This window comes from Oncorhynchus clarkii, chromosome 13 (genome assembly GCF_045791955.1).
Source record: "Oncorhynchus clarkii lewisi isolate Uvic-CL-2024 chromosome 13, UVic_Ocla_1.0, whole genome shotgun sequence".
In the NCBI taxonomy this organism is placed as follows: domain Eukaryota; kingdom Metazoa; phylum Chordata; class Actinopteri; order Salmoniformes; family Salmonidae; genus Oncorhynchus; species Oncorhynchus clarkii.
In genome coordinates this window covers 31614163-31635066 of record NC_092159.1, presented here as the reverse complement: position 1 = coordinate 31635066, position 20904 = coordinate 31614163, and the positions used below count along the sequence as shown (strand labels likewise).

Here is a 20904-nt window from a genome sequence, read left to right as displayed (position 1 = left end):
GGGTGGGAGGAAGTATTTGAAGTGATAGTACATCATGACATCAGTAATAGAAAACAAAAACCATGAATTAAGACTGCAAAACAAATATCTTGTGTCCTAATCATGAAGGCAATGCAGTATACCACTCAACTGCAGAGTAGAACTGTTGACCATGCCATGCAAATCCAGCTAAAATTGTGCAGATTAGCGAGGAATAAACTTAATAAATGGCATTATACTGTGACAGGGTACAGTGAGTTAGACACAAAGTGAAGATTTCAAACATCTGTCTTGAGACAGTGTGTCAAAACTGTGCATGTCTGTGTGTGCTCCCTTACCTGCTAGGTTCACAGTGGCCTCCAGAGTGACAGGGAGTCCGCGGGGCCCTTTGGCTACACATTTGTAGAGCCCAGTGTTTCTGGGCTTCACCTGGGTTATGAGTAGGGAGCCGTTGTTCAACATCACCAACCTAGGGAGGAAGAGAAAGAAACATCAGAACAAAACACTGAACATTTTCTGGAAAGTTGGCCAACTCAGGAAAGAGGACTTGTTTGACATTTTCTGTATATTTTTACATTTTAAAAAGGACTCTTGGAAGAGATACTAATAAAACATTAGCGGAATTCACCTCAATGTCAACATGCTTCCAAAACATTCATAAACAACATGCACACACACACAGGCTTAGAGTGGATGTATATAGTAGAAACCGTCATTCACATCTAGGAGACGGTACTTAGCCTTCACGCATCTGGTGTGTGTGTGTGTGTGTAATACATACATGCATAACTCACTGAACCATGTCACAGTATAATGCCATTTATTAATTTTTATCCCTCGCTAATCTCCAAATCTAATCTAGCGCACCTAACTCTAATAATTAGCTGGTTGATAAACCGAGTCAGGTTAGTTACTACTGGGGTTGGAGCGAAAACCTTCAGGGGGGGAGCTCTCCAGGAACAGGGTGTGAGAGTGTGAGAGAGATTACATGCACCTTAGCCAAATACATTTACACTCAATTTTTCCCAATTCCTGACATTTAATATCTTAGGTCAGTTAGGATCACCACTTTATTTTAGGAATGCGAAATGTCAGAATAATAGTTGAATTATTTAATTCAGCTTATATTTTTTTCATCACATTCCCAGTAGGTCAGAAGTTTACATACACTCAAGTTGTTTTTGGTAGCATTGCTTAACTTGGGTCAAACGTTTTGGGTAGCCTTCCACAATAAGTTGAGTGAATTTTGGCCCATTCCTCCTGACAGAGCTGGTGTAACTGACTCAGGTTTGAAGGCCTCCTTGCTCGCACATGCTTTTCCAGTTCTGCCCACACATTTTCTATGGGATTGAGGTCAGGGCTTTGTGATGGCCACTTCAATACCTTGACTTTGTTGTCCTTAAGCCATTTTGCCACAACATTGGAAGTATGCTTGGGGTCATTGTCCATTTGGAAGACCCATTTGCGACCAAGCTTTAACTTCCTGACTGATGTCTTGAGATGTTGCTTCAATATATCCATAATTTTCCTACCTCATGATGCCATCTATTTTGTGAAGTGCACCTCCTGCAGCAAAGCCCCCCCACAACATGATGCTGCCTCCCCGTGCTTCACGGTTGGGTTGGTGTTCTCCGGCTTGCAAGCCTCCCCCTTTTTCCTCCAAACATAACGATGGTCATTATGGCCAAACAGTTATATTTTTGTTTCATCAGACCAGAGGACATTTCTCCAAAAAGTACGATCTTTGTCCCCATGTGCAGTTGCAAACTGTAGTCTGGCTTTTTTATGGCGGTTTTGGAGCAGTGGCTTCTTCCTTGCTGAGCAGCCTTTCAGGTTATGTCGATATAGGACTCGTTTTACTGTGGATATAGATACTTTTGTACCCGTTTCCTCTAGCATCTCCACAAGGTCCTTTGCTGTTGTTCTGGGATTGATTTGCACTTTTCGCACGTTCATCTCTACGAGACAGAACGCGTCTCCTTCCTGAGCGGTATGATGGCTGCGTGGTCCCATGGTGTTTATACTTGCATACTACTGTTTGTATAGATGAATGTGGTACCTTCAGGCATTTGGAAATTGCTCCCAAGGATGAACCAGAATTGTGGTCTACAATTATTTTTCTGAGTTCTTGGCTGATTTCTTTTGATTTTCCCATGATGTCAATCAAAGAGGCACAGAGTTTGAAGGTAGGCCTTGAAATACATCCACAGGTACACCTCCAATTGACTAAAATTATGTCAATTAGCCTATCAGAAGCTTCTAAAGCCATGACATAATTTTCTGTAATTTTACAAGCTGTTTAAAGGCACAGTCAACTGAGAGTAAGTAAACTTCTGACCCACTAGAATTGTGATACAGTGAATTATAAGTGAAATAATCTGTCTGTAAACAATTGTTGGATAAAGTACTTGTGTCATGCACAAAGTAGATGTTCTAACCGACTTGCCAATACTATAGTTTGTTAACAAGAAATGTGTGAAGTGGTTGAAAAACGAGTTAATGACTCCAACCTAAGTGTACGTAAACTTCCGACTTCAACTATATGTATGTATGTATGTATGTATGTATGTATGTATGTATGTATGTATGTATGTAGTGCACCTACTCATTCAAGGGTATTCCTTTATTTTTACTAATTTCTACATTGTAAATTAATAGTGAAGACGTCAAAACTATGAAATAACACATGGAATCATGTCGTAACCAGAAAAGTGTTATACAAATAAAAATATATTTTATATTTGATATTCTTCAAAGCACTTGTTGGCTGCTTTCCTTCACTCTGTGGTCTAACTCATCCCAAACCATCCCAATTGGGTTGAGGTCAGGTGATTGTGGAGGCCAAGTCATCTGATGCAGCACTCACTCTCCTTGGTCAAATAACCCTTACACAGCTTGGAGGTGTGTTGCGTCATTGTCCTGTTGAAAAACACATGATAGTCCCACTGAGCCCAAACATGATGGGATGGCGTATTGCTGCCGAATGCTGTGGTAGCAATGCTTGTTAAGTGTGTTTGAATTGTAAATAAATCACTGACAGTATCCCCCAGCAAAGCACACCCACACCTCCTCTTCCATGCTTCCCAGTGGGAACCACACATGCAGAAATCTTCCGTTCAGCTACTCTGCGTCTCACAAAGACAAGGTGGTTGAAACCAAAAATCTCAAATTTGGACTCATCAGACCAAAGCTCAGATTTCCTCCAGTCTAGTGTCCATTGCTCATGTTTCTTGGCAAGTCGATGCGGAGGGCAAATCACTTCTTATTGGTGTCCTTTAGTAGTGGTTTCCTCACAGCAATTCGACCATGAAGTCCTGATTCACGCAGTCTCCTCTGAACAGTTGATGTTGAGATGTGTCCTTTACTTGAACTCTGAAGCATTTATTTGGGATGCAATTTCTGAGGCTGGTAACTAATGAACTGCAGCAGAGGTAACTCTGGGTCTTTCGTTCCTGTGGCTATCCTCATGCGAGCCAGCTTCATCATAGCGCTTGATGGTTTTTCGACTGCACCTAAAGAAACTTTCAAAGTTCTTAACTTCTCTAGGGTAGGGGGCAGCATTCTGAATTTTGGATGAAAAGCGTGCCCAAATTAAAACGGCCTGCTACTCGGGCCCAGAAGATATGATATGCATGTAGATTTGGATAGAAAACACTCTAAAGTTTCCAAAACTGTTAAAATAGTGTCTGAGTATAACAGAACTGATTTGGCAGGCAAAAACCTGAGAAAAATCCATTCAGGAAGAATATTTCTTTTGGGGTTTTGTAGTTTTCTATTCAATGCCATTACAGTATCCATTGACTTAGGACTCAATTTGCAGTTCCTATGCCTTCCACTAGATGTCAACAGTCTTTAGAAATTGTTTCAGGCTTGTACTCTTAGAAATGAGGGAGTGAGACCAGTCTGAATGAGTGGACCCTGACGTGTCACAGAGCTTTTTCATGCGCAATCCCGAGAGTGCGCATTTCTTGTTTACCTTTTACATTGACGACGTTATTGTCCGGTTGAAATATTATAGATATGTAGGCTAAAAACAACCTGAGGATTGAATATAAACATTGTTTGACATGTTTCTATGAACTTTACAGATACAATTTTGATTTTTTTTGTCTGCCTGTTTTGACTGCGTTTGAGCCTGTGGATTACTGAAGATAACGTGCAAACAAAATGGAGGTTTTTGGATATAAAGAGACTTTACCGAACAAAAGGAACATTTATTGAGTAAATGAATGTCTTCTGAGTGCAAACATACAAAGATCATCCAAGGTAAGGGATTCATTTGATCTCTATCTGAGTTTTGTAACACTTCTGCTTGGCTGGTTACTGTTTGTAATAATTTGTCAACTGGGCGATGTTCTCAAATAATCATAAGGTATGCTTTCACCGTAAAGCATTTTTAAAATCTGAAACAGTGGTTGGATTCACAAGAAGTTAATCTTTAAACCTATGTAAAAATCTGTTTTGTTTTCTGAATTTTTATAATGAGTATTTCTGTATTTGAATTTGACGCTCTGCAATCTCACTGGATGTTGGCCAGACTAGCGTCCCACATACCCTAGAGGGGTTAAATGTTCTGGATTGACTGACCTTCATGACTTAAAGTAATGATGGACTGTCATTTCTCTTTGCTTATTTGAGCGGTTCTTGCCATAACATGGACTTGACCTTTTACCAAACAGGACTATCTTCTGTATACCACCCCTACTTTGTCACAACACAACTGATTGGCTCAAACGCATTAAGGAAAGAAATTCCACAAATTAACTTTTAACAAGGCACATCTGTTAATTAAAATCCATTCCAGGTGATACCCTCATGAAGCCGGTTGAGAGAACACCAAGAGTTTGCAAAGCTGTCATCAAGGGTGGCTACTTTGAAGAATCTCAAATCTAATTTGTTTAACACTTTTTTTGGTTACTACATGATTCCATGTGTGTTAATTCATAGTTTTGATGTCTTCACTTATTCTACAAAGTAGAAAATAGTAAATAAAGAAAAACATTGGAATGTTGTCTTAGGTCTCTCTTTATGTAGTGTTGTCTCTTGTGATGTTTTTGTGTGTGATGTCTTGTCCTAGATTTATATTTAATCCCAGCCCCCATCCCCACAGAAGGCCTTTTGGTAGGCTGTCATTGTAAATAAGAATTTCCTAGTTAATAAAAGGTTAAATAAAATGAGTAGGTGTGTCCAAACTTTTGACACACGAGAGAGAGAGAGAAAATATATATCACACACACCAGTCTCAACGTCAACAGTGAAAAGGCGACTCTGGGATGCTGGCCTTCTAGGCAGAGTTGCAAAGAAAAAGCCATATCTCAGACTGGCCAATAAAAGGAAAAGATGAAGATGGGCAGAGGAACTCTGCCTAGAAGGCCAGCATCCCGGAGTCGCCTTTTCACTGTTGAGTTGAGACTGGTGTTTTGCGGGTACTACTTAATGAAGCTGCCAGTTGAGAACTTATGGAGGCGTCTGTTTCTTTAACTAGACACACTAATGTACTTGTCCTCTTGCTCAGTTGTGACCTGGGGCCTCCCACTCCACTTTCTATTCTGGTTAGAGCCAGTTTGCGGTGTTCTGTGAAGGGAGTAGTACACAGCCTTGTACGAGATCTTCAGTTTCTTGGCCATTTCTCACATGGAATAGCCTTCATTTCTCAGAACAAGAATAGACTGACGAGTTTCAGAAGAATGTTCTTTGTTTCTGCCCATTTTCAGCCTGTAATCGAAACCACAAATGCTGATGCTCCAGATACTCAACTAGTCTAAAGAAGGCCAGTTTTATTGCTTCTTTAATCAGGACAACAGTTTCCAGCTGTGCTAACATAATTGCAAAAGGGTGTTCTAATGATCAATTAGCCTTTTAAAATTATAAACTTGGATTAGCTAGCACAACGTGCCATTGGAACACAGGAGTGAAGGTTGCTGATAATGGGCCTCTGTACGCCTATGTAGATATTCCATAAAATAAAGAGCAGTTTCCAGCTACAATAGTCATTTACAACATGAACAATGTCTACACTGTATTTCTGATCAATTTGATGTTATTTTCATGGACTTTCATTTTTTTTTTGCTTTTCCTTTCAAAAACAATTCTATGTGACCCCAAACTTTTGAACAGCAGTGTATGTAGATGGATATAAAACACACACAAAAGTCTTACCGGGACTTGTTGGTGATTAGCTCGTCCTGATGGTACCACTCTTGGGTGGGAGGGGGCTCGGCAGTAAACAGGCAGTTAAGGAGGGCCTCCTCGTTCCTCATCACCACCAGGTCCTCAGGAATCACCACAGGACGAGGGAAACTTTTATCTATACAGAGGGTAAGGGTGTGAGTGTGTGGTATGAAGAGACTGTGAGAAAGAGGTATACAGCACAAAGAGTACATAAGAAAGGTAAGAGACCGGTCAACAGGCTCTCTTCAGCTCTGGCTTCTAGTCACAATGTTAATGTCGGTGGGGCTGGGTGTTGCTTTGCAATTAAACTATGGGGGGAGGGGAACTGCCATCCCTCCTCACCTCTTCTTTATTGAATCTTTGTCCATATACACACCTATGATATTGAGGGTGAAGTTGACATTGCTGCACACGTGCCCAGCTGGATTTTTGGCACAACAATAGTAGAGGCCATTGTTGTCTGGGCTGGCACTGGGCAGGGTCAGAGTTCGCTCCTTGTTGTTGATCTGATGGCTCTTCTCCGGCAGTCGCACGCCGTCTCTGTACCAGTGGCATGTTGGTCTGGGGGAGGAAGACATGATTACTTAATATGCATGAGTGAGTTGGCACATAAGAATAAGTGGAGAGACTGGTGAACGTTTTGAGGCCCCGTCAGGCCTTGTAAAGGCTTCAAAAGTGCTTCCGTTCGGCCAGCTGAACGAGTATGCTCACATACTCTCTTAAAAAGATGTTCGCTTGAAAAAAAAAAAAAAAAAGCGGCAAGTACCCCGTCTATTTTAATATGCATGAACTCTTCCGAACAGTTTCGGGCAGGGGAGCATGCGGACACCTTAAGGCCGTGGTTGTGCTTCTCACCGTGGGTGTCCATCAATGTTGCACCGGAACGTCACAGGGGAAGAGCTCTCGATGTCCTGCTCTGATGCAGGATCTTTCAGGGTCACCCCACCACTCTCTAGCCCTGTGTGACAGATGGGGGGTGGGGGGAAGAGGTAGGTTGAGTGAGTGTTAAAAAAAGACAGAAGGTAGAGGGCGAGCACACAAGGTGGGTTAATAAAAAGGAGAGGAAAAAGAAAGAAAAAGAAGGTGTCAAACCCCCTCTTGCTGCTCATTTACACAAACAAACCAGCCATTCACACCTGGCCGGCTAACTTAGTGCCGGCTCCCAAAATGGCCCCTTTCCTGTCAGCTGACCTTCCTTGTTTTGTGACACGGCCAGCCAGACGCTGCAACTTCACAAGCGGTCCATCTTGGTAGAGGACATAAATGACACTCAAAATAACCTCTCACGCAGGCGTGATTTCGTTTTTTGGTCCGGCGGAAATAAGAGTTAGGAAAAGGAAAGCACTGGCTGGCTCTCGTAAGAGTCTTTAGAAGTAAGAGGCAGCGTTTTCTTAGCGCTTCAGGAGATGCGTTTGATGGTTGTAGAGACACACATGGGAGGACAGACATATTGAGTTTCCATATGGAAGAATAAAACTCAATAAGTTTGAATCTATGGCTGCAAAGGCAACTGTCAATATTCAAAACAGGTAGGTCCTCATAAGGTCTAATATGGTGTTAATTGCTGTGCAGCCAATTCAGTGCATTTGGAAAAATTATTGCAGTAACATAGTTATGCCTATCATTTGCTATTACACTGCCATCCATGCTTCGTGCTAGTTTGAGTCATATCAATATATGTGTATGAATTTAACAACTGCACCTCTTCTTACAGTATTTTGGTTATGAGATCTCAAAACACTGATAAGGGAAGGGCTTACATTGATGAGAAATAATGAAGTAAAATGAAGTAGCAATTAAGTAAACTCACATTTGATGTTGAAGGACGCCTCCGTGGAGCGCTCTTCTCCTCCCGTGGCATTGTTGGCGGCCAGGCACCGGAAGGTCCCGGCATCCAGCACCCGGTCCACATAGGTGAACTTGAGGTTGCCACCCTCCCGAAAGCGGCGCTCCGTGTCATTCACCGCATCGCCGTTTTGCAGCCAGCTGTAACTCACGCCCTCCGCGTCGCTGACCTCGCAGCGTAACATGGCGCTCCGGCCGTGCAAGGCATCCTGGGACTTGGGCTCCTTGGTGAAGTGGAAGGAGGCGGCGTGAACGGTGAGAACTGGAGGATGAAATGAGAAAGAGAGGAATTAGTCGTTATGCTCTTACGTGTTACGCTAAACCAAAAAGTAAAGCCTGCATTTGATGCACATACTTATTCATCTTATTTTTCTTCCTTGAAAAGATCAAGTCAAAGACTGCTTTCAGCCATCCGCACATCAACTAAAAAAATCATAAAAAGGGAAAGAGGACAATGCTTTTCCCCTTCCACCGTCTCCCCTCGACGCCCTTGGCTCTTTTGTCCACTGGCAGCTGGGAGTAGAGAGACAGACACCCAGGTGTGCTGCAGACAGACCATGGGCCCCAGCTTCTCTGGACATGGTTCATAACTCCTTGGCCTCCCTCCCCTTGCTGAGTGACATGCCAGGTATGTACTCTCATCCCAAATAATAACCACGTCTCCTGCAAGACCATGAGTTTCCACTTGCATTGCTACATGCACAAACAAATACTGGCCAGGAGATTTGGGATGTTGCTAAACACTCGGACAATTAACTTCAAAGTGGTTTGGATTATACAACACCACCCTAGGTGAGCTGTAAATAAGCAAAAACTTCATAAAAGTGAACTATCCCTTTAAGGGTGCAGTATAAGCCATTAGAACACCCTACAGGACACAGCCATTCATTACATTAAAACTATACTAGGTTGTCCTTATTTAAAAGACATTCAAATGTCCAGATTCCAAATTGAGCGCATTGCAAATCAGACTTTTGCGCAACTCATTAATTTATGTCTATGGGAGATGTGAACGAAAATTCTAGTTACACAAGCAGATCAAGTCAAACTACTAGAATAATAAGTGTGAACCTTCAAATGAATAAATGCTAGTAATACTAAGTATGAATATCAATGACGGATTTGTTTCTCTCTGTCCCAGGCGTTGAATAGAGTGCCACTGATCCTCAGTGATTGGCAGGGCCTGTCTGGAACTCAGAGCTGCCCATTCATCCAGACAGACGACTGCCTGAGACTGAGACGGCAGTCTGTCTCGCTCCAGTGACTGGTTACTGGGGCCCAGGCCGAGCGAAGGCCCATGCTGGGAGTGGACCAGTCTGCACTGGGAGTGAGAAATAAAGCCTCGGCTTTCCCATGGAGAGGGCTGGGGGGGGCACAAATAGGCTACACTTATAATGAGCAAAGAGGATGAATGACTGGCACTCATCAACTGAGCTGATATCAGTGTTTTTGTAGGTAGGCAGCACTGTGCCATCACTCAGTTGACCCCCCCCCCCCCCCTCACTCCACCAATAACCAATAACTGATACTATATGTGTGTGTTTGAGTACTGAATCCATCATAGACTTATGAAACAAAATATAACTATCAACAATAACTGGCTATAACTGGTACTATATCTGAGCCCTCTCCTGTACTCCCTGTACACCCACGACTGTGTGGCCACGCACGCCTCCAACTCAATCATCAAGTTTGCGGACGACACAACAGTGGTAGGCTTGATTACCAACAACGACGAGACGGCCTACAGGGAGGAGGTGAGGGCCCTCGGAGTGTGGTGTCAGGAAAATAACCTCACACTCAACGTCAACAAAACTAAGGAGATGATTGTGGACTTCAGGAAACAGCAGAGGGAACACCCCCCTATCCACATCGATGGAACAGTAGTGGAGAGGGTAGTAAGTTTTAAGTTCCTCGGCGTACACATCACAGACAAACTGAATTGGTCCACCCACACAGACAGCATCGTGAAGAAGGCGCAGCAGCGCCTCTTCAACCTCAGGAGGCTGAAGAAATTCGGCTTGTCACCAAAAGCACTCACAAACTTCTACAGATGCACAATCGAGAGCATCCTGTCGGGCTGTATCACCGCCTGGTACGGCAACTGCTCCGCCCTCAACCGTAAGGCTCTCCAGAGGGTAGTGAGGTCTGCACAACGCATCACCGGGGGCAAACTACCTGCCCTCCAGGACACCTACACCACCCGATGTCACAGGAAGGCCATAAAGATCATCAAGGACATCAACCACCCGAGCCACTGCCTGTTCACCCCGCTATCATCCAGAAGGCGAGGTCAGTACAGGTGCATCAAAGCTGGGACCGAGAGACTGAAAAACAGCTTCTATCTCAAGGCCATCAGACTGTTAAACAGCCACCACTAACATTGAGTGGCTGCTGCCAACACACTGACTCAACTCCAGCCACTTTAATAATGGGAATTGATGGGAAATGATGTAAAATATATCACTAGCCACTTTAAAACAATGCTACCTAATAATGTTTACATACCCTACATTATTCATCTCATATGTATACGTATATACTGTACTCTATATCATCTACTGCATCTTTATGTAATACATGTATCACTAGCCACTAACTATGCCACTTTGTTTACATACTCATCTCATATGTATATACTGTACTCAATACCATCTACTGTATCTTGCATATGCCGCTCTGTACCATCACTCATTCATATATCTCTATGTACATATTCTTTATCCCCTTACACTTGTGTCTATAAGGTAGTAGTTTTTGAATTGTTAGCTAGATTACTTGTTGGTTATTACTGCATTGTCGGAACTAGAAGCACAAGCATTTCGCTACACTCGCATTAACATCTGCTAACCATGTGTATGTGACAAATAAAATTTGATTTGTGTGTGAGTACTGAATCCATATTTCATAAGTCTATCAACAATAAAAATGTGCTGTGATCGTGACATACATGTGTGGAATCAAGAGACTGGTTGAAACAACAACAACTAAACAAGAATGTATCCTGAACATTTAGAACCTAAACAATTCAACTCCAATGTGGCTGCACCTGGTTTGGTCTCTTTTTAAAACACACGGGACACAATGTCAACACATCGCAGGTCGAGAGTGCATACCGGCGAAGGGGATGAAATGCGAAGTGGCATCTGCCTGGCTTCAAGAGGATGAGGTATTCATTCATACCCCTCAGCCTTGGATGAATGGGACTCCTGGGTTACCCAGCAAATGTGAGACAGAGTAAAAGTGTCTGAACATCCATGCATTTTAGTTACCTGTATTAATTTAAAAAAAGGTTAAGTCAATTAAGAGAAAATGTTTATTTACAATGACGACCTGTCCAATGACCTCTTTGTTCTGGTGGGCTATCATGTGCCCCCTCTTTCCAGCCAAAATTAAAAGCTCACAGCCTTGCTAGCTACACAACTCCAGTCAACTACACAACACTGTGTTCTCACTGTTTCTAGAGTAGTTATATCATTAGAAGTACCTAGTGAGAGTCTAATTGAGACTACAGGAAGGAGAGTAGCCCTTGGTGCCCAATAACAATGCCCCCAGGACTCGTCTCTTTGGCTCTGTACTAGCTCTCACACATCCTGTGGTCCACTAATAAATAAAACACACACACACACACACACACACACACACAGAGACTAGCTCTCTCCTCTACAGGGGAGGACACATTCCAAACTTAGCGCAGCCAGAGGGACAGGACAAGCAATTATCTGTGCCTGTTGCTGCTATGGAGACAGGATCCTCTCAGAGAATACTCTTGATTAAGAGGGTACCAAGACCCAGAAGAACTGAACAGACAAGAGAATAGGGAGTCATTGCTGCAATGTAGGCTATAGCTATTATGTCTACTCACACCTCCATTATTCAAAACTACAAGTCACAACAAGTATACAAACAGAGCCTGTTGGTGTCATTCAAGAACCATTGCAATTAATAAACAAACCTAAATCTAGGCTATTCAATAAAGTATCTCTTCTATTTAAAGATAGAGTTCAATGTGCTCCCTGTCCCAGACTTGCTGTTTTCAACTCTAGAGACAGCAGGAGCGGTAGAGACTCTGAATGATTGGCTATGAAAAGCCAACTGACATTTAGTCCTGAGGTGCTGACCTGTTGCACCCTCGACAACCACTGTGATTATTATTATTATTTGACCCTGCTGGTCATCTATGAACATCTTGGCCATGTTCTGTTATAATCTCCAGATGAGTACTGGCCAACCCTCATAGCCTGAGTTTTTCCTAGCCACCGTGCTTCTACACCTGCAATGCTTTCTGTTTAGGGTTTCTGTACAGCCTTTGTGACATCAGCTGATGTAAGAAGGGCTTTATAAATACATTTGATTGATTGATTCAGACATTCTCTCAGAAAACAAAAGTGACGCTTACTTTTATCATAAGCAGCCACAGAGAAACCTAGCCCCCACCCCACCACGATTGGGTGTTGGCCTAAATCGGGAAAATGTGTTTTCTTTCCCCCGCATGAATATGCAGTGGACAGTTCAGGGGTTGTATGTGTACATCTTTCCTGCACTTTTTCCACAACTCTAGAGACAGCGAGCGTCAGTCTGTTTGTCGCCTCTTCTAGGTGGACTCTGGGAAAATTTACTCGACAAACAAATTGAACCAATAGACATGTGGTGACTCGCCATGTTGCACGGCATCAACTGTGCAGAGTGTAGCTAAACTAGGTCGTGAGGATGATGCCTCAAACATTTGTTTCATGTAAAGAATTGTTTGACCGGAGATGGTACATTTACCAGAGCATCATGATGAACCATTGGAGTCCAGTAGGCTTTATTTTATATTGAATTTCAAATCATGAGATTCTCTGAGATATCAGGAATGACAAGGGTCTTCCACATTTAAAAGTGTCTACAAAAATCAGTGTCTAGGTGAGGACCCTAGCCTCTGCAGAAATGCCTGGCACATTCCAAACCTCTTCCTTGATTCCAGGGCAGGAATTTAAAGTGACAAAGGTGGCATTCATGGTTGCTGGAGCAATGGAACTATACTAACCGAGTGTAAGCAAACCTGATTGGCTGAAACATGAACCACAAATGGAAGCTGTTGCTGCATAAAACGCTGTACATTACATCACAACTGGGATCTGAGCGACAAACACAACCTCCCTCCCAAGATCGAGCTAAAATCAATATTCATGTGAACCTGAAGACGCAAATCGTGCACCAAGCAGGGAAGCAAATAAGTTGAGGCATCAATTGTTATGTTACATGCGTTGGATCAGTCGAGTTGCAAACTCTTTCATTCGGTATAAGTTATGCACCCGGAGCTTTAGGGCACTGGTCTTCCTCTTCCAGCTCGTATAGCGGTACCCTACTTGTCTCAAAGATCAACTTGGCTCTGTTCGTGCCCCAAAAAAAAAAAAAATCATGTGGTTTCTCCCTCGCTCGCACAAAGGAGGGCTTTGATGCACAGCAGTCAATGACCCTTTGGTGTAAAGATACTGGGCCTGTGACTGGTTCCATTTGAAGATACCTACGAGGCTTCATTGCAGATGCAGGGACCTCCCACCAAGCGCTATTGACTGTAGGCAGGGAAAGATGGGCACCTGAAATATTTTAGGTTTAATTCACAAGATACAGAACGCTGTGGAACGTGAAGAAGACTGGGAGAGACCACAACGGCAAACTGTAGAATAAAAATGAGAACGTTACCTTATAATTTGTGGGCTTCCGCTGTGGTAACTTCAAACTGACCTATTTTGGTGCTATACATCAGGCTGACTCCATGGACGCGAGCAGACTCCCACTTAACAATTGTGTAGCGTTGATTTGGACCACCTGTCCACTAAAGGAGCCAAGTATTAAATTGAGCCATTAAAACAAAACCACCCTGTGAAATATGACCCACCACAAGGGGTGTCCATAAATGACAACAGCATTGTACGTACGCTTGCCATAACTTTTACTGAGGTGTGTTTCACCATACCCATGGTCCACAAGGCTGAGGAGCATCGTTATGCAGATACACAACAGTGGAAACTGGATCTCCCATTGTCCTCATCTCATCCACTTGAGACAACGCCATGGGAGCATGCGAAAAGCTATTTAAGTCATCAAGCTGCGTGACTGTCAAGGGCAAGAAGGCAACATATTAAAGCACTTCACTTTCAGCTGCTGATTTCCCTGGGGTAACCTAATAGTCCAGAACGGCCTAATAGTCGGGCAAGGCAGTTGGGGCTGCGGTATCACACTGGGCCTGGACCCCCTCAAACAAACAGCCATTTAAGGGGCGTTGCAGTCGAAGGGGGTAGGTAGGCGTTCACAAGGCCAATCAGAGGGTCGGGGACAGCAAAAAGTTGGAAGTTTATGCAGCTGCTCCCACGTTGAGGGACAGTGTCAAGCTGGACATGGCTAAACAGGTGCCCGCTCTGAAATGCCCGCAGATACTGAGATGAACCAGTTGGGGCCTGCAGTCCATTGGGACAGTGCAGTAGGAGCAAGTCACCCTCCATTTAATAACACAGTCCAGAGTGACAGACAACAGGCAAAAGGGGAGACGGTGAATCCACTCTGATAAGGGCCACGATGCAGAGGTGCAGGGTACCAGTGATTTGGTTTCTGGGAGACTACCCCACGACTCACCTTCCTCAACCAGTCTGTCATGTAGGACGTGGAACTCATTTTAAAACATGACTATTGAGCATCCGCCATTAAAATTCAAACATAGTTCCTAATTTGACATCACTGTGCTCTTGTATGACATGACATTCCAAGAAAGACAGATTAACTAGTGAGCAAAGTTATTAAACTTTGAGTGATTTAATAGTACGCAAAAATGTTTAAATAAACCAGTGGCCATCTCCTGCACAAAGGCTGCGCAAGGATGTTGGTTGCTATTGCAGTGACTAGATCAGCTATGTAGCTAACTGTTGTAACTAGCTTACTGACATGAATGACACAAAAAGCTTGCATTGGCCTGTCTAAATTGCCCTGAAGTTGTAGGCATGCAGACCCACAATTAAAAAGAACTGATATCAGAAATCAGTCCGCATGATCAGCATGTTTCTCCCCGTAATCGTATCGTTGGGTCAGCTGAGCACAACAGCTGACTCGGGAGGCTACTGCAATGACTCGTGGCAGAAGAACAGCTGCTTCATGAAAACTTAATGGAAGCATCAGCTAGCACTACTAGCTACAGTAACTTGCTAGCTAACTTTTTTTGGAAGACAACATTGTGTGCAGTACTAGGTAGCTGGTTAGTTAGCAGCACCGTTTCAGTCAAAAATGATTTCAGGGACTGGCTCAGCTAACGTTGGACACATTTACGTTAGCTTTCACACTTATAGTCAAAACTTCAGAACCGCTGCTAATTGAAGCACAATATTCCTTAGCTCACCAAAAAGAAAAATACACTTGTTTTAGCTTAGATTAATTCAGACCATTTTGATGTAGAAATTGAGTTCCGCAGACGATGTCACGTAGGTAATATTTTCAACGTTATGGCAGCCATTACCATTTACGAAGATACGAGACAGTTCAGGTGGAATCAAGACGCCATCTGATGTAAGACAATGACACTGAGTAGGATGTTGCTTGAAGGATTTATCAGACACTGCTGTGTAAGACTCCTTTTCCCCATACTAGGGTAAAGGAAGTCAAGCGAGATTAGGATGAAGTAGGCATAGGAGTCAATTTAAATCATAACTGCTAAATGTGTTTCCTGGATAAATTGACAATAATGACAATGTTCCACTCAAAAAAGAGGAGGACAGCAAAGAACAGCCCGGCAGTAGGATAGAATAGGGCGGGGTGATCTGGCCTAAAAATCACATCTCGATCACATCGCGATTCACAATATATTTGGTTTAGGTTCTCTAAATAAGCATTGTTGTACAATTAAAAAGGTAAAATACACCGCATTTCAAACAGTCGAATAATAATCGAATGAATTCACAGCGTGTGTAATTAGGCTAAATAATATAATTTCTCTAACTAGTTTCACCCGATTATTTTTTTGCAATAATCACTGATCTGGCTTTCAAGTCTATGAAAATGCCCTTTTTGTTCAAACATTTTTACCAGAACAAATGCATAATGTACATTCACCAATAATGACAAACTTCTTGTAGCAGATATTACCATACAGAAAATTAACACAGGTCTCAATCTCTCAAGCAAAAGAACATGCTAGTGAGTAGCCAGTTAATGTTTATATTTAAAGTTTAGCTAACTTGAATCTATTTGTTCGCAGTTGAATTGTTATGAACGCACCCTTCTGTCTGTCTCCCACTGTTTGAACAGCATGCTAGCCTGTCCACTATGTTCAGATGTTAAAATCAAGTGGCCTACCTTATCTCAGAATGAAAACGAGTTGCCAATTCATTATATCAATTATGTTTGAATGCTTACTGCACATTTATTTATTTTTTTTAATTAAAAATAAAAAACACAGCTAACATAACAGTCTGTAGCTAAAATGCTGATAGAGGTACATGGTACCGCAATTCCGTGCGACAAACTGAGCATTCATTTTCCAGAATCAATGTTCACTGATACTCCTGTTTCAGTAGTGTCTGCTCTGCGTACAATTTGAGTAGTTGAAACATTTTAAAAAAAGGTATCGTTAGAAAGGTTAACTTCTTTATTACAGTAAAATGTCTCAATGTGTTTCAGTGTCCATTTGACAGATTCTGTTGGGCCAAACCTCAAATTGCGAGTTGACACTGCTTGTCAGAGAAAGAAGTGCTCTCAACTTTGTTGGTGTGGCAGGGGGAGGGGCTTGGTGTGTGTGTGGAAACAGAGAGGAAAATGCGAAGCGAGAGGTTTCACTCTTGCCCAAATCCTGTCCAGAATAAGCTTGTTGCCTGCCTTACAGCGAAGGAGACCAAAAAGACAACATGAGAACAAGCAGACAAACGCTCATAAAAAGGATATACAAAATAACTTCATGCGATTCAAACATCTGGAATATTGCAGAAAAACATTCATTGGAATTAATTCGATATAAGTAACCAGACCTAGGATGGGTTTGCATTGCAGCTGTTCTCTTCTGTCCTGTCATCACAGAGAGCATGGCATGCGATTGTATCAGAGGCCGATGAGACTAAATCCTTGGTGAACCGTTCCCTTCATTTAACGCAGGGGCCCAGCTGTGAGATGGATACCCATCTGTGGCCAAAACATTTATATGAGAATCCCCTGCCCCTTCACTGCACATACAAGGGACAAAACAGCTGGAAGGGGGTGGGCGCAGAGATGAGTGGGAGCTTACTATGGCCATACATGGTAATTTTCTTGTTGGAGATTATGACAGTAAAAAAAAATATTTAATTACATGACACGACTTAGACAAATACTACAGAAAAGACTAACTGATTAAACGACCTATATACAGTATTAGAATACATTTTTCTGTACAGTACTACATTGTACTCTACTCTATTTAGCCGACTAAACAACGATGTACGATGGAGTTGAGAGGCGACTAGTGTGTGGGCAAACTGCAGCAGTATCACATGAATTGTCCTGTGTAAAAGCGGGATATTCTTTGGGTGCTGAAATGTGCAGTTATAGTCCACTGAGCTATCCAAACTTGTGAAATATAGGTTCAGATTTGGTCCGGTCCGTCTGGACGTTAAACATCGAGGCCAGGGTCGACTGACCAAATGTAAAACTACTTTTCAACATCCATGGACGTCTGATGTCGGTCAGTGCGTAGGATGCTTGTTACAGTGGGCTCGTGGGTAGAGGTCAGTAAGAGCTGGGAGAGGTGACATTAACTGGAGCGAGACAGAGCGAGAGGTTGTCCAGACTCAGCCTGTTTTTAACACTCTTGGTTTGACCATGAGACAGACAAAGCTGTTCTGAGCTGAACATGACAGTGGAAGGGAGGACAGTAAGCAGGTGACCCAACTGTGATTTGTGACCATTATGATTTCCCATTCTACCAATTTGGTAACAGAATTACGAGTTATATTCACTTAATAATTCAAGTAAAATTGATATCATTAAAATCACTATAACTGAAATCGGTAGGTCTACCATTACCTATTATTTTGTGAACTTTCATTATCCTCCCTCATGAGGGAGAGACATTTTAAAAGATATGTCGGTTTTTGGTTACGGAATTAAGAGGCACAAGGCAATATTTTTTTTTAACTCGTAAACAATTCCTCCAAAAACCAAATATTAAGTGTTGATATTACTTGGCAGGGGTTTTGACGCATTTCTGATGAGACCTTTTCCTTGTAGATTTTAACATTTTCTGATTCAGAAATCAAAGCCTTGTCTACCTCGATCGTTAGAGTCCAGAGCCAAGTTTCCGGCCCTGGAAGAGTCAGGGGTTCAGCCACTTTTGTCATGTGAGCCTTGGGGCTTTCATTTTACTGTTGGCTAACTGGCTTGAAGGTGATAAAGTAGCCTACTCTCTGTTTTCGGGGGGGGGGGGAATAACAATTGATGCACCAAAGCCAGGTTACAACCCAAGACATCTCAACTATGCCCCCTCATCCACCGTGGTATGGCATCTGCCGCAGGTAGCTCAGACTTGGAAGTCTTTCCAGAGTATGTGTTTTCGATGTGAGATTTAGAATGCGATGCAATTAGCTGTCCCCTGTGGGTGGGGGTGGGGGAGGGGGGGTCATCCTCTCCACCCCCTGCTTCACCCCCTCCACGCCTGCCAGTTGGCAGTGTTGACCTCACGCTGTGAGAAGTGCAAGCGACTGATGCGTACCGCAGAAAGCGTGGGGCCCCTGACAAACAAACAATACCCCTACAGCACACAAGGAGGGACAAAATACAATAAACATTAAGGGAGGCCAACAGCAGAGGATGTTGAAATGTTTAGGAGACGAGGCTTGGGACGTTCACAGTTGTGCAACCCAGCAGTTTTTTTAGACCTCATATGTTGATAGTGTTGGCATAGTAACCAAGTAATTATTTATTCTCACAAACTAAATTGGCGGGAAGGGGCAATGTGTGTAGGTAGTACTGAAGGTTAGTCTATCCTCCACAGTAAATTCCACACGCTTCTCTTTATAGTACATAAAATCTAAAAAGCCTTTGGTGCTCTGGGAATGTTGTGGCATTTCTAAATTCGGTTCTGGAAATAGATGGCGCTTAATGAAAAGCATGTGGACTTCAATTTAATTACACAAATTCTGATCTCATAACAAGAACCACTTGTTCTCTCTGCAGAGCACTCAGGAGAGTCACCAGGCAACTCCATATTGGTTCCAGGCAGGTCAACAGACTAAAATTGTCCCTAAAACAAATCTCTCCAGACAGCCCTTGAGAGGACCGGAAAGGGTCAAAAAGGGCAAAAAATCTGGCAAAACATCTAGCAATAAATATTGTTTTACCACAGAGGGACTCAAAAAGGTACCAGCACTCATGTCCCTAGTTCTTCAAACGGTTCAGACTGAGCTTGTTCTTGGGTGGCGAAGTGTAAAAACATCTCTTCTCCCCTGCTCGTGACCTCTCTGCCCTGGATTCAGTCTGTGTGGGTTTCCCTTGATGATTGGAGCCTGTGGCTTTTGAGTAGCCGTTGGTGTACCTCATCATGTTCAACGAGAGCCGTGCATAGTTGTGATTGGCTCTGTCAGACAGGGTTCTTTTCATCTGGGAGTTTCGCTGTCCATTTCACATGCCGTCGTCATTTTAGAGGAGCATGAAGGGATGGCACGGACATACACAGTTGTACCACTACTTTTGTGTATACTTTATACACTGCGTCAGCAATTACTCTTATGTCATTACTTATCATTCGGCACAAAACCCAAGCAGTTCTGGGAGTGTGTTATTCAGGGTTTACATGCAAGTATTTTGAAGACATGCTTAAAAAAATAAATACAAATTTTAAAAAATCTGCAAATATTCTTATCAAAAAGCCATAATCGGTCCTCAATAAATTGTGAAATCCCTCTTTAAAAATGGGAAAGAAATGCAGCCAAATCTCTATGTGGAATTGTGAATGACATCTGCCGGGCTTTCCTAGTGTACTTTACAACATGGAAACACTCCTCTCCCAGTCAGCAGCACTGAGGTTGGCCAGGGTTACAGGGCTATGCACCTGGACTGATATGGTGCCAATGGCTCATATGTGGCTGAAAGACAAGCCTAGGTCCTAGCTTTGGCAGAAAGGCATGTCTAAAAAAAAAAAAAAAGTGACATTTTGATTCATCTAGAAAGTGGCAATGAAGGGTGTGCAACGGCAAATATTTAATTTTGACCTCATGCCCAACAGACTACTTCATTTCATCCTTCTCCGTTAAACGTAAAGACAATTGGGTCATCAAAGTGCAACGGATGACTCACACCATCTTTGGGATTTATCTTCCACACAATCGTCCATTTTTAATCCCTGTTGATTTCAACCCAATGTTTCCTGGCCACACAAAGGAAATTGGGGCTGTTTTCAGTAACAGATCTTCCTGAAATAGCCAAAGGAGCCTACTTCAAGTTCAAAGCTAAATATAGCTCTTTTTTTTTTACCAACAAAGCTGTTTCCATCAAGGAGTGAAAAAGGGGATACATTTTTCTTTTTTTAAATAAGCACCTAAGTATGCCAGAGTAACAGATCCACACACAGATGTAGTTTCCTAAATTGGTTCTAAAGAACATCCAATTTAGCAAAAAAACAACAAAAACAATAGTTAAACCAAATGCTTTGAAATGTTTAAAAACACATACTACCATGAGTCTGGAGACCAAATAGTTCTGAGCTTTTTGTTGTTGAACAGTTCATCAGACACTTCAAAACAGACCCATTTTTCCCACCATTTTGTTCAGGCCATTCCTGGCTGACACTCCATATCAGATAACTTGACATCTTATGAGCCAAATCTCTTCCTCCTTGCCAAGGCCCTGCTATTTCTCTGCCGGCGAGCAATCTCACGACGGGTGGCATAGTTTACACAGGCATTCATTTCAAAA

General features: G+C 42.7%; 1 protein-coding gene across 1 annotated transcript in view; it reads right to left on the bottom strand.

Annotated features, from left to right (window-relative positions):
- Positions 1–20904, bottom strand: part of LOC139364525 (inactive tyrosine-protein kinase 7-like) — a 40242-nt gene that overhangs the window by 15282 nt on the left and 4056 nt on the right. Inside the window, exons 2-6 of the mRNA XM_071101318.1 lie at positions 7961–8257; positions 7006–7108; positions 6527–6711; positions 6139–6286; positions 318–448 (exon numbers count right to left, since the gene is read on the bottom strand). Coding sequence (XP_070957419.1) covers positions 318–448; positions 6139–6286; positions 6527–6711; positions 7006–7108; positions 7961–8257 — 864 coding nt within the window. The remainder of the gene's footprint in view (positions 1–317; positions 449–6138; positions 6287–6526; positions 6712–7005; positions 7109–7960; positions 8258–20904) is intronic.